The 17,104-nt window shown below is 34.6% G+C and overlaps 1 protein-coding gene across 1 annotated transcript in view; it reads left to right on the top strand.

Annotated features, from left to right (window-relative positions):
• LOC139148458 (sodium/hydrogen exchanger 8-like) overlaps nucleotides 1-11,875 on the top strand; it is a 34,887-nt gene extending 23,012 nt beyond the window's left edge. The window contains exons 7-15 of the mRNA XM_070719919.1: nucleotides 1,787-1,925; nucleotides 3,159-3,264; nucleotides 3,737-3,853; nucleotides 4,462-4,544; nucleotides 5,026-5,137; nucleotides 6,891-7,036; nucleotides 7,782-7,838; nucleotides 8,430-8,573; nucleotides 9,033-11,875. Of these exons, the coding sequence (XP_070576020.1) occupies nucleotides 1,787-1,925; nucleotides 3,159-3,264; nucleotides 3,737-3,853; nucleotides 4,462-4,544; nucleotides 5,026-5,137; nucleotides 6,891-7,036; nucleotides 7,782-7,838; nucleotides 8,430-8,573; nucleotides 9,033-9,143 (1,015 nt within the window). The 3' untranslated portion in view covers nucleotides 9,144-11,875. The remainder of the gene's footprint in view (nucleotides 1-1,786; nucleotides 1,926-3,158; nucleotides 3,265-3,736; nucleotides 3,854-4,461; nucleotides 4,545-5,025; nucleotides 5,138-6,890; nucleotides 7,037-7,781; nucleotides 7,839-8,429; nucleotides 8,574-9,032) is intronic.
• Nucleotides 11,876-17,104: the final 5,229 nt, after the last annotated feature.

Genomic DNA, 17,104 nt, shown 5'->3' with positions numbered 1-17,104 from the left:
TCACAATAACAATACCATATAATTTCTCACTGTCAAGGTCAAAAATAATACTGTGTAATTTCTAGGTGTCAAGGTCAAAGCTTATACTAGATCACCAGGTTAAAATCTCATGACAAAAGTTAGAATAATGCATGTCCATACAATTATGCCAAATTTTGATTTAATAACCGCTTTTATTTAAATTAACAATTTTTTCTCTGCCATATACGCGTAAATGCTGTAGACTCCCTCTCTCATGAAATGAGTTCCCTTAACCTACTTAAAAATTGTCATTTGAAAATTTTACATTAGAGAAAATCAAGAATAAGCTTAGCCATATGAAAACGGTCTCTATATCGCATACCCATTTTGTCACCAAAGTCCAAAACATGCTATCATGAAAAAGTATGAAACTCAGAAATTTTCAAAATTCAAATTTTTTAAACCTATGAAGCATAATTCTGTAGCTGCTGTTACAGCTATAATACAACACATTGCATCAATAGGAATGGATGACTCAATGAAATGAATAGTGTGTCAGCTGTTGACTTCAAAGCAATCCGATTGGTTGGATTAGTTTTCATTCAAATATCAGTGTTTATCAGAGATGAGGCAGTGGAACTGAAATAAGCACAGAGCATAATTTGCATAATTGCACGGTGAAAATCACATTGTTTTATCCCTTAGACTGTTTATACTGATTCATACACCAGAAAATTGCATTCTTGTCATTCAGATAGATTAAAAAATTCAGTTTCTGTTGTGAGATGAGTCTCCATTTGGTCTATCAAATTGCTGCTAATAGTTTTTGAATGGTCAGTGGGCAGAGCATTGAGTCAGTACACTGAATGCGGTAATTAACAGTTTTGTGGAAATCACTCTGCTAAAAATCATTTGGAATGATGTATCAATAGGCTAAATTCAAACAAAGTAAACTCTCTGTGTAATATTTGGTATTATTGACTTTAAATTTGAGCATACCCGGTACATGTACTTCACTATTTTGTTATGGCTGCAGTTATTGCATAGTTTAGCTTTTCTGGTAGCTTTCCAAAATACTGAAACAATCACAGCACAATCATATTGTATGGTAAGAAGTTTCTCCCCAACAACACTGAGATTCCTTCAAGAATGCAAATACAAACACTATCTGGGTAATACTCACTTCATGAGTCCAATGTGATGTAAGCTACACTACCGTGATATGTGCACTGTGTTAAACTGACAAATCAAGTTTGACCAAGGCTGTGTTTTTGCAGCAACCCCTTGTAACTCTATGTACCATACATACAGAGATCAATGCCATTGTTACATCATATACCCCTAAAATGGCTTTTAATGACAAAAATATTCTTCTCACTAAAAATATGACTCAGCTAACACACAAATTATCAATCATAAAGAAATGAAAAATTGATTTGATTTATGAACAGCAGGCAACATCCAAAGACGTACAAATCATGTTTCTTTTTTCTCTAATAGTTTTATTTGACAAAAACTTTGGCATAATATCCCTGATCCAACTGCTAATACACTACAGTGTACTTGAACAATTCATGACATTATGTCACTTAGAATCATCCTTCCCTTTGTGGCTGTGAACTCCCAGTATGTTCAAAATTGACAGACTTTTCATTTGGTGTAAAAAATAACTGATTTGATAATGATGTTAAAGCTATGGGTAAGACAGAAAAGAATATCAAAAGAAAAGCAGATCATAGCAGAATTATTTTTACCCAATGGTAAGAATCAGATGCAGATGTTTTTTCCTTGTATTGACTCATATTTTATCTGTGTCTATTCACAGCACTGTTGTGATGTTAGATTCTCCAGAAATGAGAAGTGTTACGCCCACAGCAGCGTTCTTTGAAGCTGTCGGTTACTTCTGTATCATGTTCTTTGCATCAGCAGCCATTGGAATCATATTTGGTCTCATCAGTGCAATCATATCCTTTCAAAACCACAGAGTGATGTTATCCAAAAATGTCAGGGGATAGTGTGTTGTGTAATCCAAGTATGACAGATTTGGTGTTGTATGCTACATTTGACTTCTGTCTGCACTTAAGGTAGAGTGCATCTTGTGGAAAGATATTTGGACTCTCACACTTTTTCAATAATTTGTGGTCTACCACTTGTAGGGGCTTAACTTTGAAACTCCAGGAGTAAAGGAAGCTTTCAGTGGCTTATTTTTGTGAAAACCAAAGAATTATACTACTCCCCTAGCAAAACAGGGATGGCAGCCATTTTGAATTTCAAATCTTGGTAGATTTCAGGTAATTTCTTTCTCTAGTATCAATTTTTTTTTACAGTGACTCTGATTTACGCTATTACACAACTGCAAATGGATATAACGTAATTCAAGATTACATTCATACCTGACTAAGCTGTAAATGTAGATCTCAAAAAAGATGAAATGCTACATACTGTGTAATGCTTTCTTACCAATTCATAATCTGTTTTTCAGAGCCATTGCAAAGGATTTTCATTTCTCAAAGAAATTCGAGCTCTAATTATAATTGATATATTAATTGTCAAAAATAACTTACCATGTTTTTCAGTCATAAACAGTACTCATAGCGTCACATGACAGCAGAGCTTTACTTTCCCGTCAGACTGTTTGATTGACATGTGGTCAGCTAAACATACCAATATGTTTCTAATAACTTTGATGTAAACTTCTTTTTTGTCAAACACACATCACTAGATCTAATATGTTAGTCGTGATAAATTTGATTTGCTGTATCTTTTGATACGAGGCTGTAATCAAAAGAGAATAAGTGAATGAAAGGCATTACCCACACTTTACGATATTTGAACTTCAAAATGGCCGCCATGCCCTGTGTTCACTATGTGAAGAAAAGTGAATTTATATTTTCACAAAAAACAAGATGATATCTTTATAGCCAAAAAACTGATGCAGAGCCAAATTCTAGATTAACAGTGGAGGTAATGGTAACACATGTTGAGTACTTTTACTGGTTTTAGACAGCTTTATCTAGGCAACAGAGTTACATGCTGTGCAAACAGGTTGAGTTACATCTGCAGGTTCAGTGAACAAATGTGTTTTTATCATGCATTTTACTTCTAAATATATGCAGACCTTTGGCAGTTACACCTAGAACTTATTTCAGCTTCAAAAGAGCAAATTATGCAAATATTTTAACCTTAACTAATTTCACTTATTGAAACATATTGATCTAAGAAAAACTCCATCGTTGGAATTTGGTATCATTCTCATATTTTCATATCTGCCTTATGGCTTAGCGGAAGGTATTAAATTATCAGGTAAGTAAACATTGGTTTATTTGTCTTGTGACTATTTGTCAGTGTCCAACTTGTATCAATATTGACTAATTTTACAACCCTGTGTGAGTCACCTCTGCCTGTTTAAGGGAAAAGGTCAAATTACTTGTGGTAAATAGTTCAAATGTTTATCTACCAATTCCAAGATTGAAAGATTTAAAATATACGGTATGTATCATACCAGACATTCTCAGTCCCTTGACTACCACTGCACATCATTAACATGTATGGGATTCTCATTGGATTTGTCCTACACTCCAGATACATAGTAATTCATTTTGGTTTTGGAAATTTGTAACTTTCAGGGTAGTTTTTGGGATAAGGTGGTGACGTACAGTAATATTTGTGAATTGAATTATATTGGTAATGAATCCTAAATTATTTAAAAGTGAAAAATACTGAATCAGATTCATTGTGTTGTATGGTAGATAATTTGCTGTATTTTGATTGACAGGTATTATGGCAATATTATTCTGTGGTATTGTAATGTCCCACTACACACATTACAATCTATCACCAGTTACACAGATTACTGTACAGCAAACATTTAGAACGGCTGCTTTCATTGCAGGTAAGAAATTAGTCCAGAATTGTTGAATAATTTGATAGATAATTATAATTATTGAAGTTCGTATTTGTCTCACTACTTTTGCATCTTACTTGATCACTCACACTTTAAGTTAGTTCCCATCCATTTTAGGATTCACTGTTAAAGTGATTTCAAAGAGTGTAATGAGATAAAAAACTGGAAAATTTTCACTTGATCATGTTTCTGTTCAGCCTATCCAAATTCCTTCCACAATCACTGTTCACAAACAATATTTAGCTTGAGATATCTTACGCATCCTTGCAGGTTTAATTTAATCAATTTGATTTTACAGACAATGAATTAAAAGACTTTGGTTCAGAAACTAAAATGTTATAGAAAATGGCGATGAAGTGTAATCCATCTGTCCATCAAAATTTACTGCATGAATTCCTCTCCGACAAGAGTCTCATGAGGGCGACACAGCAGTAACACATTTCCCTCATTTTGTTAAAGCTCAAAAAACTGAAATTTAAGTGTGTATTAGGTGAATTGAAATTTTTCTGAATGACAAAAAAGTGGAACGATTTCCATGCTTTCTGTTCATTCATGTAGACATTGTGACAAGATTTATGTTTCTCTGTTTCTCACAGAAACCTGCGTATTTGCCTACCTTGGGTTAGCTATCTTTAGTTTTAAACATGAATTCAAAGCAGCATTTGTCATATGGAGTATAGTAAGTAGAACATTTCATCCAATCAAAGCTTATATCAATGTCTCACCTCTGATGGCCATACTGCTATTGAAACATGATCATCACTTCATAAAAATAGAGAATTGTCCTCTCACACCTAAGTCAATAAATGAACATCAAGGAGTACATGTATGTAGGAAGAAAACTTCAATGGAGATATTGTTCTGACAGGAATGCATAGAAATAAGATGGCAATGTACAGCACCAATGAAGGTTGAAGCTTACTGATTGGCTGAACATCATTTTCATTATTGAATTGCTTTATTTACCTTTTGCTGTGATTATTTTGAGCTGGAATAATAATACTTCATAGTCTGTTTTATCTCATATGAAATGAAACAGTGTTTTGAGTGTATATGATGCATTTGACTTTGTGCATGATGTGTTTAACAGTGTTTAGAAAGACATCCAGTAATTGTAAGACTTCATATTCATTGTGTTTCTGTCTGTATTTTAATTTCAGGTTTTGATTTTAGCAGGAAGAGGGCTGAATATTTTTCCTCTAGTTTTTGTTGTGAATAGATTCAGGGAACATAAAATTACCAAAAAAATGCAGTTTATAATGTGGTTTAGTGGTAAGTAAAGTTCAAATATTTGTGTCTGCAAGAATATTTGTCTTTAAAGGAATTACTGTCGTAGCTTTGAACAGGGTACATACACTCCTGGAAAGCACTTAGATTTTAAAACCTGTGACATTGCACTCTTTGAAAAGTCCCTGGGAATCAAATTGAATCTTGAACACTTTCACCGCGGGAGGGCGCATTCTGCGCCAACGGCCAGACTGCGGGAGGCGCGTAAACGCGCCAAGAACGTACGCGTTTATATGCGTTCGATATACGTTGGCTTTGTTTGATCTACATCATGTTTGTTGACTATTTCCTCAAGCCTAGCGTAGTATACGAGGTAGAGGTCAAACCTAATGAGCATGCGCGCCAAATTTGTAAACGAATGCCGCCATATTCGGTCATTTCTCGGCCGTGATTTGTAAGGATCGTGTGATCGGTTGTTGTTTTCTCTCAGAGGGTATTTAAAAATGGCGATGCGGGCACAGTTTAACACCTACAAAGCCCTTGAGCATGTTTTTCTAGACACAATAGTGGAATTGTCACTGATCTTGAAACTGAACTAGACGAGATGGCGGAAGTCAAATTTCAAATTACAACTCTAATACAGAACTTGAATATGTTCCCAAACCAGTTGAGCAAACACAGAGATCGCAAGCAAGACACTGACAGGCAGGTAGGCAATCTGAGCATGCGACAAAGTGCGACAAAGGACCGGTGACTGACATCCCAAACGTTGATGGGGTATCCTGTGGATGTTGTACGACATCAATCTATCAATGACAATTACACATCGGACTGGCTACCAGTATATAAGCTTATATAGAACATAGCTCTCTTTTGAATGTCAGATGATACCTGTTGTTCGAAGATGAACTTGTAATAAATATGCATATTAATCTCATTTACGTGGAATATGTTTTAGCGTATGTGTTCCTCCTACTGAATTTGAGTTGATAAAACGTAAGTGGTAATTTTTAAAGTGTTACGCTGAGAAAAATGCATTTATATATTGAAATAACAAAAAATGCAACATTTTTTGATTTTTTTTTGTAAAATCCAATATGGCCGCCATGATCACGTGATCTTTAAGGCGTGTCACATGACCTTTTGTGCATTTTTATGATGCTCTGTCATATTGCAATACTCACTAAAAAAATTGTCCCGAATACTCAAATAATTACAAAGATATAGCACATGCATGTAAATCAATATTTATAGGCCATATACCCATAGAAAACTACGCACAGGAATGCACGTATAAAAATTAATTACGCAGTGAAAGTGTTAAAATTGATAAGCCACCAAAGATTTTCAAAATATCCTGAAATAACTTGTCACGATTTCATAAAAATTTGTAATGTGATCAAATAATATATCATAAAAATGATGCCTAGAGCATGGTATTTTGGACTTCAAAAAATCTTTGCAAATTTCTGACATAGTCCAGAAAAGTCCTGTAAAACTGATGTTATGTGACTTTTTGAGTCAATGGATCCAGTGTGCTTCTATTCTGCAAGCAGAAGTGTGTCCTGCAAATCACAAACTGCAGGTCTTTCGGAATTTTATGATTTATCGTACCTTCATCAGAGAAACATTGTGCAACTCTCGTAATTTTATTAGACATTTTTCTGCAAGGAAGTTTTGGATGCTTGATTATTAATATGCCATAACATTAGTGTCAATAAATTCCTCCAAATCACTGAAGGTCATTTCTGTCTTTTTCATTTTGAGTAAAAATAAGATTTTCTTTGTTTTTTTACAGGTTTACGTGGTGCAATTGCTTTTGCTCTGAGTATGCATTTAGAATTTTCCAATCCTGAAACAAGAAGGGTATTGGTCACGACAACTCTTATTATTGTCTTATTTACAATCCTGATACTTGGAGGCTCAACTCTACCGCTACTTAAAGTAAGTACCGGGTAATATTTTCAGAAATATTGAGTGGAAGAATTGGTTTCTATAATGCATATGCTTATAGTATAAGCCAATCTGGTGCTATTGCAGGTGGTCCTCTGATGAAACCAATTTATTTGAAGAGCGCCCTCACAGGATCCACTTTAAAACGACCTTAAAAATGAAACCCACATTTTGTGTTCCAGCAAGACACAAAATCAGAAACTTAAAACAAATAAGTTTTGGAAAGATGTGACAGTAATAATCTTATAGTCTTCATTACAACTACTTTGACAATGCAAATAGTTTGTTATCAGTCTTGTCACTGAAATTTCTGGAATTCTTACTGTATGCAAGATCCGACTTGATAAATTTACTTGATAAATTTAATGAAGATCCTGCATACTTTTTGAGTTTTAGAAGCAGAAATCTCTCCAGATGTTGAGTATTTTTGTGAACTTAATGCATCATGTAGTGTCATACAAGGTCTCATAAACTTTTCAACGTACTATCAGGTCATGCAACCAGTAAAGGTCACATCAGGTCACACAAGCCAGTTGACATTGTGCCACAAAACCATATAAATGTGTCTCCAAGTCACCATGCTCATTGATGTCACTCTTCCACACACACAATCATGATACATAATCTGGTATTATAAATTAATGTGTTATTATCAAACAAGTCAAGATTATCCTCGGTGATTACTGCATCAACTTGTATCATATTATCACCTTCTTGTGTTTGTTTTCACTTTTAGTTATTAAAAGCTGAAACCAAGCCTAAAGCATTGTCTCTCAGCAAGACAGAGGAGATGGTAAGCATAAATAAATCATTGTAGAGTTATCATGGTGAATGGTATGTCATAAACCATGGTGTGCTCTGCTGATACCAACATTTCTATGGGATATCATTGGATATCATTGTGACTATTATTCTGTCAATAAGTGTCCTATTTTTTATCATCCCATGTCATATTTACCATCACCAATGCAAGTAACATTTCTACTCACTGGACTTGTACAAATGTTCATTCACCTTGTCTGCACAGTCAGTTCATTGTTGCTGATTGTCATATGGTCAAATGAAAACATTTCTGAAACAAACCTGGCAACTTCATGTAGAATGTCGACTTAGTGATAATGTTAAATATGACAGGTGTTGAATATTGGATTTATTTAAATTTTTCAGATTTTCATTTTATTATTTCATAAATACAATGCAATCTAAAGTTTAGGGTATATTCTGACGATAAGAAAGGTGTATGTGTTTCTTCAGTGTAATGTTGCAAATAAAGTATGAAGGATGAAAAGAAATTCTTAGAAAATGTCACTACAGAAAAATTAGAACAGGAACCTATTAGTAAAATATCTTACACCCTGTGTTTGTGTTCATTTTCATCACACAGGGTGCTGCTGTGGATGCAGAACATTTGTCAGAATTAACAGAGGAAGAATATGAGTTTAATTTTGTGAAACCACATCTCAAAGGGTTTATACGAATTGATACCAAGTATCTCATTCCGTTCTTTACCAGAAGATTTACAAATGAGGTGAGTCTGTTGATTCATGATAAATCACTCGATGTAAGCCGAATTTATCAAAACTGACAGAATTGGTCAAAGTTCCCCAAAAAGTTTTTTGTCTTGGTTCACTTCAACACATGGTTACCCTTCATGAGAAGTTAAAATATGTTTTGAGTGTGAGCCTTCATTGCCAATTTTTGATTAACGGTTGAATGAGTGTGGTAGAGACAAGTGGTGAGACTCTCAAGCTGAATTAATTCAAGCATTATTTGTCTGAAAATTGAGGGTTCATTAGTTACACAAATGGGTCATTCAACTTAACAGAAACTTTTTTATCCAGCTGCAGGTGAATAAAGTAGGATATAGATGATATTGTAATCAAAACAAATGTCATTGTAAAACTAGGAACATGCTGGTTGATCTGTTTGTTCATTTCATAATCTGATGTGAGAATACGTGAATGAATTTTGATTTAATTTTTTGCAGGAATTGAGAGATGGTCGGATACAGATGAAACACCTGACAAATCAGTGGTATTCTGATGTCAGGGGTCCGGCATCTGACACTGATGAAGATGAAAAAGAAACTGAAATATGAAAATATGACAGTTGTGTACAAGTTAAGCCTTGTCACCACCACAATGTGGTGCATACCCATTTTATTTTTGTAGATGGGTCGTACCAAGACATGGCATGTAGGGGTGAGAGGGGTATGGTAGATATATTTTGTGTAGAAAAAGGGAGCCGCAATTAGTCAAATGTATCAAATTTTCTAATTCATATTGAGGGTGGTCTGTGTCTGTTGGTTGTTAAGAAGACAGATCAGTGTTTGTTTATTTACAGTCTTCTCTAGGTTTGAGACAGTGATATATCTGTAATAAGTGATTTTCATTGCATCCTACACGTCATATGTTTGAAGCTTTTTCCTAGATGAGGACTAAAAGAATGCAGAATTATAAAAATGCTATGTATCATATGAATTTATGTGAAATGTGTTAAGTATTTAACATTATCACGTAAGATATAGCAGGATATATCAAATTGAATTGTTTGATTTGGCTAGATGCCATGTTTTTTTCTTTCCGTGCAAATTGTGATTACACACAACTTTTGATGCAGTTTCTGACACACATGGAACTTTTTGTAGTTTGTGTCATTTCATGAAATTTCATTGACTTGTTCCATCCATACCAAGTACAGGGCAATGATCAAATTTGGGTATTGGTAGTTTCATATAGTTGTATTTCAGCTGTTATTCTTATAGTAAAATGTGAAAACAACTTACCTAAACCATTGGAGTTGGTACACAATAAACTGACATGATCTGTCGAATTTTGATTCGGAACACATGGATGTAATTTATATTGTGTTATTTGTTATAAAATAACTTTGATAACTTTTTTAGATATTCACAAAATTTCAAATACCTCACTTTGTTGCCAGTACAGCAGCAGAAATTCTTTATCTGGAGTGGGATGTTCAAATGGCATTTAATACTCTTGATGAGCCGCTTGATAGAGTCAAAATTTCATTAGGGAAGGATCAAAATCAGTAACATGATATAACTGTACATATGTATACAACTCAAATTTCATGATCAGAGGAATTAGTACTGTCTGATTAGATCGCTAATGTGCAAAATATCACTTGTGGACGTTGAATGGACTTTCTGATTATTTATACATTCACTAAGTTTTGATTGTGAAATTAATTAGGGATAAGTAAAAGTGTAAGGTTACTTGGCAGATGTGTTTATAGTACAAACCTACAATGTTTATGAAATAAAAATTGTGTTTCCTCAATATTGCAGGATTTAATGTACAACAAATAATTTTGATAGGAAGACGATTGTACAGGCCAACTCTATGAACTTTGACTGGGTGTTCTAGTAGTTTAATACAAGTTGATGGAGGTTAACTGCCATGCTTAGGTGTCAAAACAATTTTTGAATTGTCACATGTGATCTTTCCAGCCAATTAGAAGCATCAACTGAGTGTGTTAAATGATGGAAAGTGATGATGTTGATGATGAAATGCTGTGACTCATTTCAAGAGTTGTATTTGTATTTGTATCATAGAATGCAATAGTTTACTTCCTCTGCTCTTCCGTTCTTGTTTTGTCAGAAATTTGAAAAAATTAGCCAAGAAGAACAGAATCTTATATCAAGTATTGTCAAATTTAGGTTTCAACCGCTTTACTTTCTGACAAATTGTAAATATTATTTTAAAAATATTATGGTCATTGTGAATTGAATATTTTCTCAAATGTGTACATTATATGTTCCCAAAACTTCCAGAGCAAACAAATTTGTAATAGAGTCTGTGTATGTTTGATTTCCATGAGTCAGTAGAACACATTGCCATGTGTACACCACCAAGCTGCAAATCTCATTTGATCTCTCGGTCTTAGAATATCCTACAAATTCACTGCTCAGATATTTTATGACGAATGAGAATTATCGTAAGACACTCAGAAGGAGATGTAAATTTCATCCATTTAGAAATTCAGAACTGTTGGCTGGCGGTCAAAGATTCTAATGTCAAACAAGATGAAAATGCATTAAAGAAAGCAGTGGTAATACATACTGTTGCTGTGATGTGATAAGAACTGTATTATTATTATTCCATTTTTAGCTTTAGTGAGAAATAAGTGTACAGCTGTTACAGATAATTTCTAGAGTGAAATTTAAAGCAGCTGATAATTTTTGCACAGAGTAAAGAAACAGCACAATCATGCAGACATAGAAATGAAATTTATTTATATAAAGTATTGACATTTTCAAATACAAGGAGAAAAGAATCGAGTACAGTGAATGTGGGAATATTTGTGCCACAGTCCCTCATCACACCGAGGGACTGTTTTTGTTCCTACATTGGATGAGCTGGTCCATTTTGCAGAAGTTGACCATGGTTTGATACTAAAAGCAAGAGTTTGTGAGTATCGATGTTACTAAAACTCTGCTTTGACAATGAGGTCTGAACAAAGTAATTTTTCTACTGTCTCATTCCTTTGCTTTGTAAAGCTTTATGAATCCCTATTCTACATGTTTCCCTCCAGACTCATAACAAGATGCCAAACAAACTATCTCCACTGCATACTCATTGTGAAATTAGTGGAATTTTCACATTATTCACCGGAGCTAATAATTTTCAGATACCCATGTACATAACTGCCATAAAGACTTTCTTTAAATGGAACTCCAAGGGTCACTTCTCAGTTTCATTTGAACTTCAGTAATGGATTTGAATCTTTTAGAAAAGTTGACATTTGTCAACAAGAGATGTAACTTGGATGAAATATATCTGCATGGAATAAACTCACTTCAATTGATATGACGTTTTTGTAATTCCAAGTACTTCAGTGTGAGTATGAGTGATTGGCGATTAGGATTTGTTGGGAGTGAATTGCATCTTAGGTATGAGGGCGCTATTTCAGGTAGAATATGCCTTAGGGACAGATAGTCAAAACCAAATTTTTTTCAATACTATTCATGCCTACCACTTGAAGCTCTTGGAGTAAGAAAAAAATTTCCCCTAGTTTTTCAAAAAGTGAAAATTTCCACTGGGACATTCCCCCTCCCCCACCCCCCTTTATTCTTAATTTCAAAAGGGAACCATTTAAAGTTTCATTACGGAAAAGTATCAGTCTTTCACGTCTGAGATGCAAACCAGCAGCTGGAGGCTAGCAAACCTGACTCAAAGTATTTTAAGCTAGCACAAGCAATATTTTCAATGACAGGAGTGGCAGTGAGGGAATCTACAGATCTAATGTGGCAGGCAATGACATAGTGTAGAGCTCTGCCATGACCTGAATAGTATTACCCAACCTCCTATCCTATACCCCGGTATGTAATTGTTTCAAATGATAAATCTTGTTTGAACAAATTTCAGGATTTACCCTGTTTTTACTTTGGTGATAGGGGGGTCACCATGTTTTTGAAATGCCCAATGGGGGGTGTGTGTCAGTGTGTTTTTAAATTTTGACATGGCTCATACTTGTGTAAAATGCATTGTGCCAGTCACAAATTTCATCATTCAGTTGCATTTTTCGGCGAACCCTTCGGGCGCGTAACTTTAATTGACAAAACCTGCAATATTGTATTTCTAGGACAATTTTTGCTGTTTGGTTCACAAAATGCCAAATACCTGATTCATAAATTCCCTGTGAGTCCAACTGCAAAAATAGCGTCAATGACACTGTAGCTCCCATCCTGGACTATTTAGTGTTTGTTCTCTGGTCAGATATTTGAACATGTGTGAAAGGGATAAAGTGCATGAAGTGAAATACTTAATGAAATGTACTGGAGACAGTGAAATATGTTTAATGTAATTATTCAGAATATAAAATGGAAAAATACAGAATTAGATATATCGAATACTGTGATACAACCATTAACTCAACAAGTCATTTACAATGACATAGTCCCCACTTGTAATAGGAGTATTAGTCTTGATGGGGCAGGAAAATGTGGTCATTAAGAAGTATCACTGGAGTGTATATGTTGAGATCTATGGGCACATAGGTCTATGTCGTTGTTCCCAATTTGAAACACATGAGGCATGTCTAAGTTATGGTTCTAAATCGGGAAAAAAGATCAGACCTCTAGCAGTATTGGCCAGCCAAGAAATACATATGCGCATTATAAATGAGGTACAAGATGTGACATCTTAAGGTCTAATATCCTATCAAAATTGGAGGGTATAGAACTTGTGGTTACTGAAATATGCATATATATGTATAATCAAGGTCAAAGGTCATCGAGGTCACATGACATTTTGAAAAAAAAATTATATTGCTAATTAATCCCTATATGCCAAAAAATCAGATCTCTAGCTCTATTCGCTTGCCCAAAATTAGATGTGTACATAATTAATGAGGTAAAGCGTGTGTTGTCATAAGGTCTCCCATCCTACTAAATACAAAGGACATAGCACTTGTGGTTACTTATTTATTGACATAAACATATATTAGGTAAAAGGTCATCGAGGTCACATGACATTTGGTCAAAAATTTCTCTCCTATAGTTATCCCTATATACCAAAAATCAGACCTCTAGCTCTATTGGCTCGCTCAAAATTAGATATGCACATAATTAATGAGGTACAATATGTGGCGTCATAACGTGTCCCATCATACCATACATGAAGGCTGTAGCACTTGTGGTTACTGAGTTATGGACAAATATGTATATTTGAGGTCAAAGGTCACCGAGGTCACGTGACATTTTGTCAAAAAAATTGTTTTGCTAAGTTATCCCTATATACCAAAAATCAGACCTCTAGCTCTATTGGCTCGCTCAAAATTAGATATGCGCATAATTAATGAGGTACAATATGTGGCGTCATAAGGTGTCCCATCATACCATACATGAAGGCTGTAGCACTTGTGGTTACTGAGTTATGGACAAATATGTATATTTGAGGTCAAAGGTCACCGAGGTCACGTGACATTTTGTCAAAATAATTGTTTTGCTAAGTTATCCCTATATACCAAAAATCAGACCTCTAGCTCTATTGGCTCGCTCAAAATTAGATATGTGCATAATTAATGAGGTACAATATGTGGCGTCATAAGCTGTCCCATCATACCATATATGAAGGGTGGTAGCACTTGTGGTTACTGAGTTATGGACAAATATGTATATTTGAGATCAAAGGTCATCAAGGTCACATGACATTTTGTCAAAATATCCGAGATATCTGCGTGAACGGATGGACTCACGGATGGACGAACAGACGGACATGACCCAATCTATAAGCTCACTGGACTTCATCCGTGGGGACTAAAAATTGTGTCACTGCATCCTTTTTGCAATATGAATACGATGAGAAACTAAATTTTTATTTTCGTGGCCTTATACATGGGAGTCTATGGAGATCTGCCTTATACATGGGAGTCTATGGACGTGTAAACTAAAAATATGCAAATTTCACCACGATTTGCCCAAATTTGGGAAAGGTCACTCCTATGCACTTCCATACCAAGTTTCAAATCAATCGGACTTGTGGTTTCAGAGCAGGAGATTTTTTGACCAAAAATGGGAGAAAATTACAAAAAGATTCATGAAAAATAGCAAGTCCAAGATACTGACCCAAGATGTGCACAATCATTTCATGTCAGCCCAAAGTACTTACATGCTAATTTTTCATGTAATCTGCTCAGTGGTTATTGAGTTTTTTTCAATTTTGACTGTTTTTACATTTTTTCACTTAATTTGCATATTTTTGGCAATGACAACTTCATTTGAACAAAATCTCATCTACAGCCCATCATCCATGTACACACCAAATATCAAGATGAAATGTACAGCGGTTTTGGAGTTTTTGATGTTGACGGACAGACATACAGACATACAGACATACAGACATTTCCCTAGCCTATAAGAATAGCTTCCATTGCCATATATACATATGGCTATGGGAGCTAAAAACCTGAGAACCACATTTCACCTTAAGTTTATATTTGGTGAGTAGATGCATACTCAATTGTAAATGGAAATTTGTTCAGATGTAGTTATTATTTACCAAAAGTATACAAATGAACAGCAACACTATAAATTTTTGGTGGCAATCTCAATACCTATGGGTCAGAATTTCACATTTTGGTGATGATTTGTACATCAACACAAAGAAAGACCTCCAAGCCAATAAGTTTTCTTAAATATCATTGCTTGAAATCACCAAATTGTTTACATTAATTCCATACAATACAATATTACAAGAGGACATCAGATTCCTTGCTTTAGTATTGTAGATTATATCACTGATTTTGATGTACCAGGCTGCATGGTGTTGTATATGTCTGTATCTCCACTGCAACACAGGCCAACCATTACATACATTTACCTTTGCATTTGATGGACAAAATGTGTTCAAATGCACTTGGCATTATGACTACAACACTGTATATTAAATATCATACATACACTGAGTCCTGCCACATCTAACCAAATATAAGCAAAGTGTCATTGATGCTATTTTCATGCTTTGAATTGTTTGAAAAAAAAATTAAGAACTTGCCTTCGGCAGATGATGTCTGAGAGCACAAATCATGGAGAATTGTGGGAAACCCTGCTCACTATGCATCAATGGCACCCACCACAAAGCAACCATTTCACGAAGCCTTGAACTGGATAGTCTCAGTAAATAATCATTTTAATTAATTTTTTTCACCACACAGCTGTTGATATATAATATGAATACACTGACAGAAGTGTTCGTCATATATGACAAATTTTACAAAACTGCTTTCTCCTCTCTCCATCATGCATAATTTTCCAAATCAATTAAAAAGAGAATTTAAATGAATGGTGAGCTTTCAAGTACATTTTCAGAATTTTTACAAGTTGTCTAGGAATTTGTTAACACATTGGAGACATTGGTAGACTTCACCGAGGAATCTCTGTTGGTACGATTCATAGTGAATCATGGGAAATCTCCATTACTCACAGTGCTCCATACCAAGTTTCAAACCAATCAGACAACCACTTTCAGTGAAGATTTTTTGATCAAAAACAGGAAAAATTGTTCCAAACACACATGTGCAAATTCATCACGATCTGAACAAACCCTGCCAAACAAATAAAAGCAATCAGACAAACAGTTTCAAAGATGATAATTTTTTAACCAAAAAAGGGAAAAATTGCTCTAAATTTGATGGATGCTGATGCTGGCTGATAACAACCACCTTTCTGATAAGTTCAGCATTGCAGACAGCTGGGCTTGAGGGTCTTTTTATCTAATTTTAATATATCTGAATCACGACATATTTTCTTCAGAAATTAAATGCATGTATTGTGATTTCAAGCGATTTCAAATATTGTATTTTATTATCACTGTTATCTTTTTCTGAATTCACTACTCAGCATTATATACTGAAAGCAATGCCACACTCGCTATCTCCTTACAATGGTCACTTTTTCTGGGTCCCTTGATTTATTAATTAATTTTAATTATTTGATGGTTCAACGGGCCAAAAATCCAATAACAGACTCCGAGAAAATAAATACACACAAACAAACAAGCAAACAGTACAATATCAACAAAGATAATAAAAATTAAAAATACAATATGCACACAATGAATACAGAGAAAGAACCTCACAGAATAAAAATATCTGGACACAAACATCTTAAAAACAGTTCTAGGTACAAATATCCACAGAAATGTCACTACATTGTGTAATAGACCTTGGGATAAAACGCGTATTCTCTAGATTCAACCTGTAACGTAGAACTTGAAATAAAGACGGGATCCTGAGGTGTCTTAGGCTGCATTCACACAAAAAAACAGGGGGGGGGGGGAGCGGGGGCCGGCTACAGAAATTCAGGAGGGGGATTCGAAAATTTTGGGGTAGTAGAGGGGGACTTGAAAACTTTTTGGCTCCCTTTTATGTTTTACATTTTCCAATTTCAAGTTTTTGTAGGTAATTTAATGAAAAATGAATACCAGTTTTATGTCATCCAAATGTTGTAATGTTAGTAATAATTTAGCAAAATTTAGAACCATTTTGTCACATTGCTTGACTTTTAATCTCGAAAAAATCTAAACACGCGTGATT

Source organism: Ptychodera flava, chromosome 13 (assembly GCF_041260155.1).
Source record: "Ptychodera flava strain L36383 chromosome 13, AS_Pfla_20210202, whole genome shotgun sequence".
Taxonomy (NCBI): Eukaryota; Metazoa; Hemichordata; class Enteropneusta; family Ptychoderidae; genus Ptychodera; species Ptychodera flava.
This window is presented reverse-complemented; position numbering and strand designations above follow the sequence as displayed.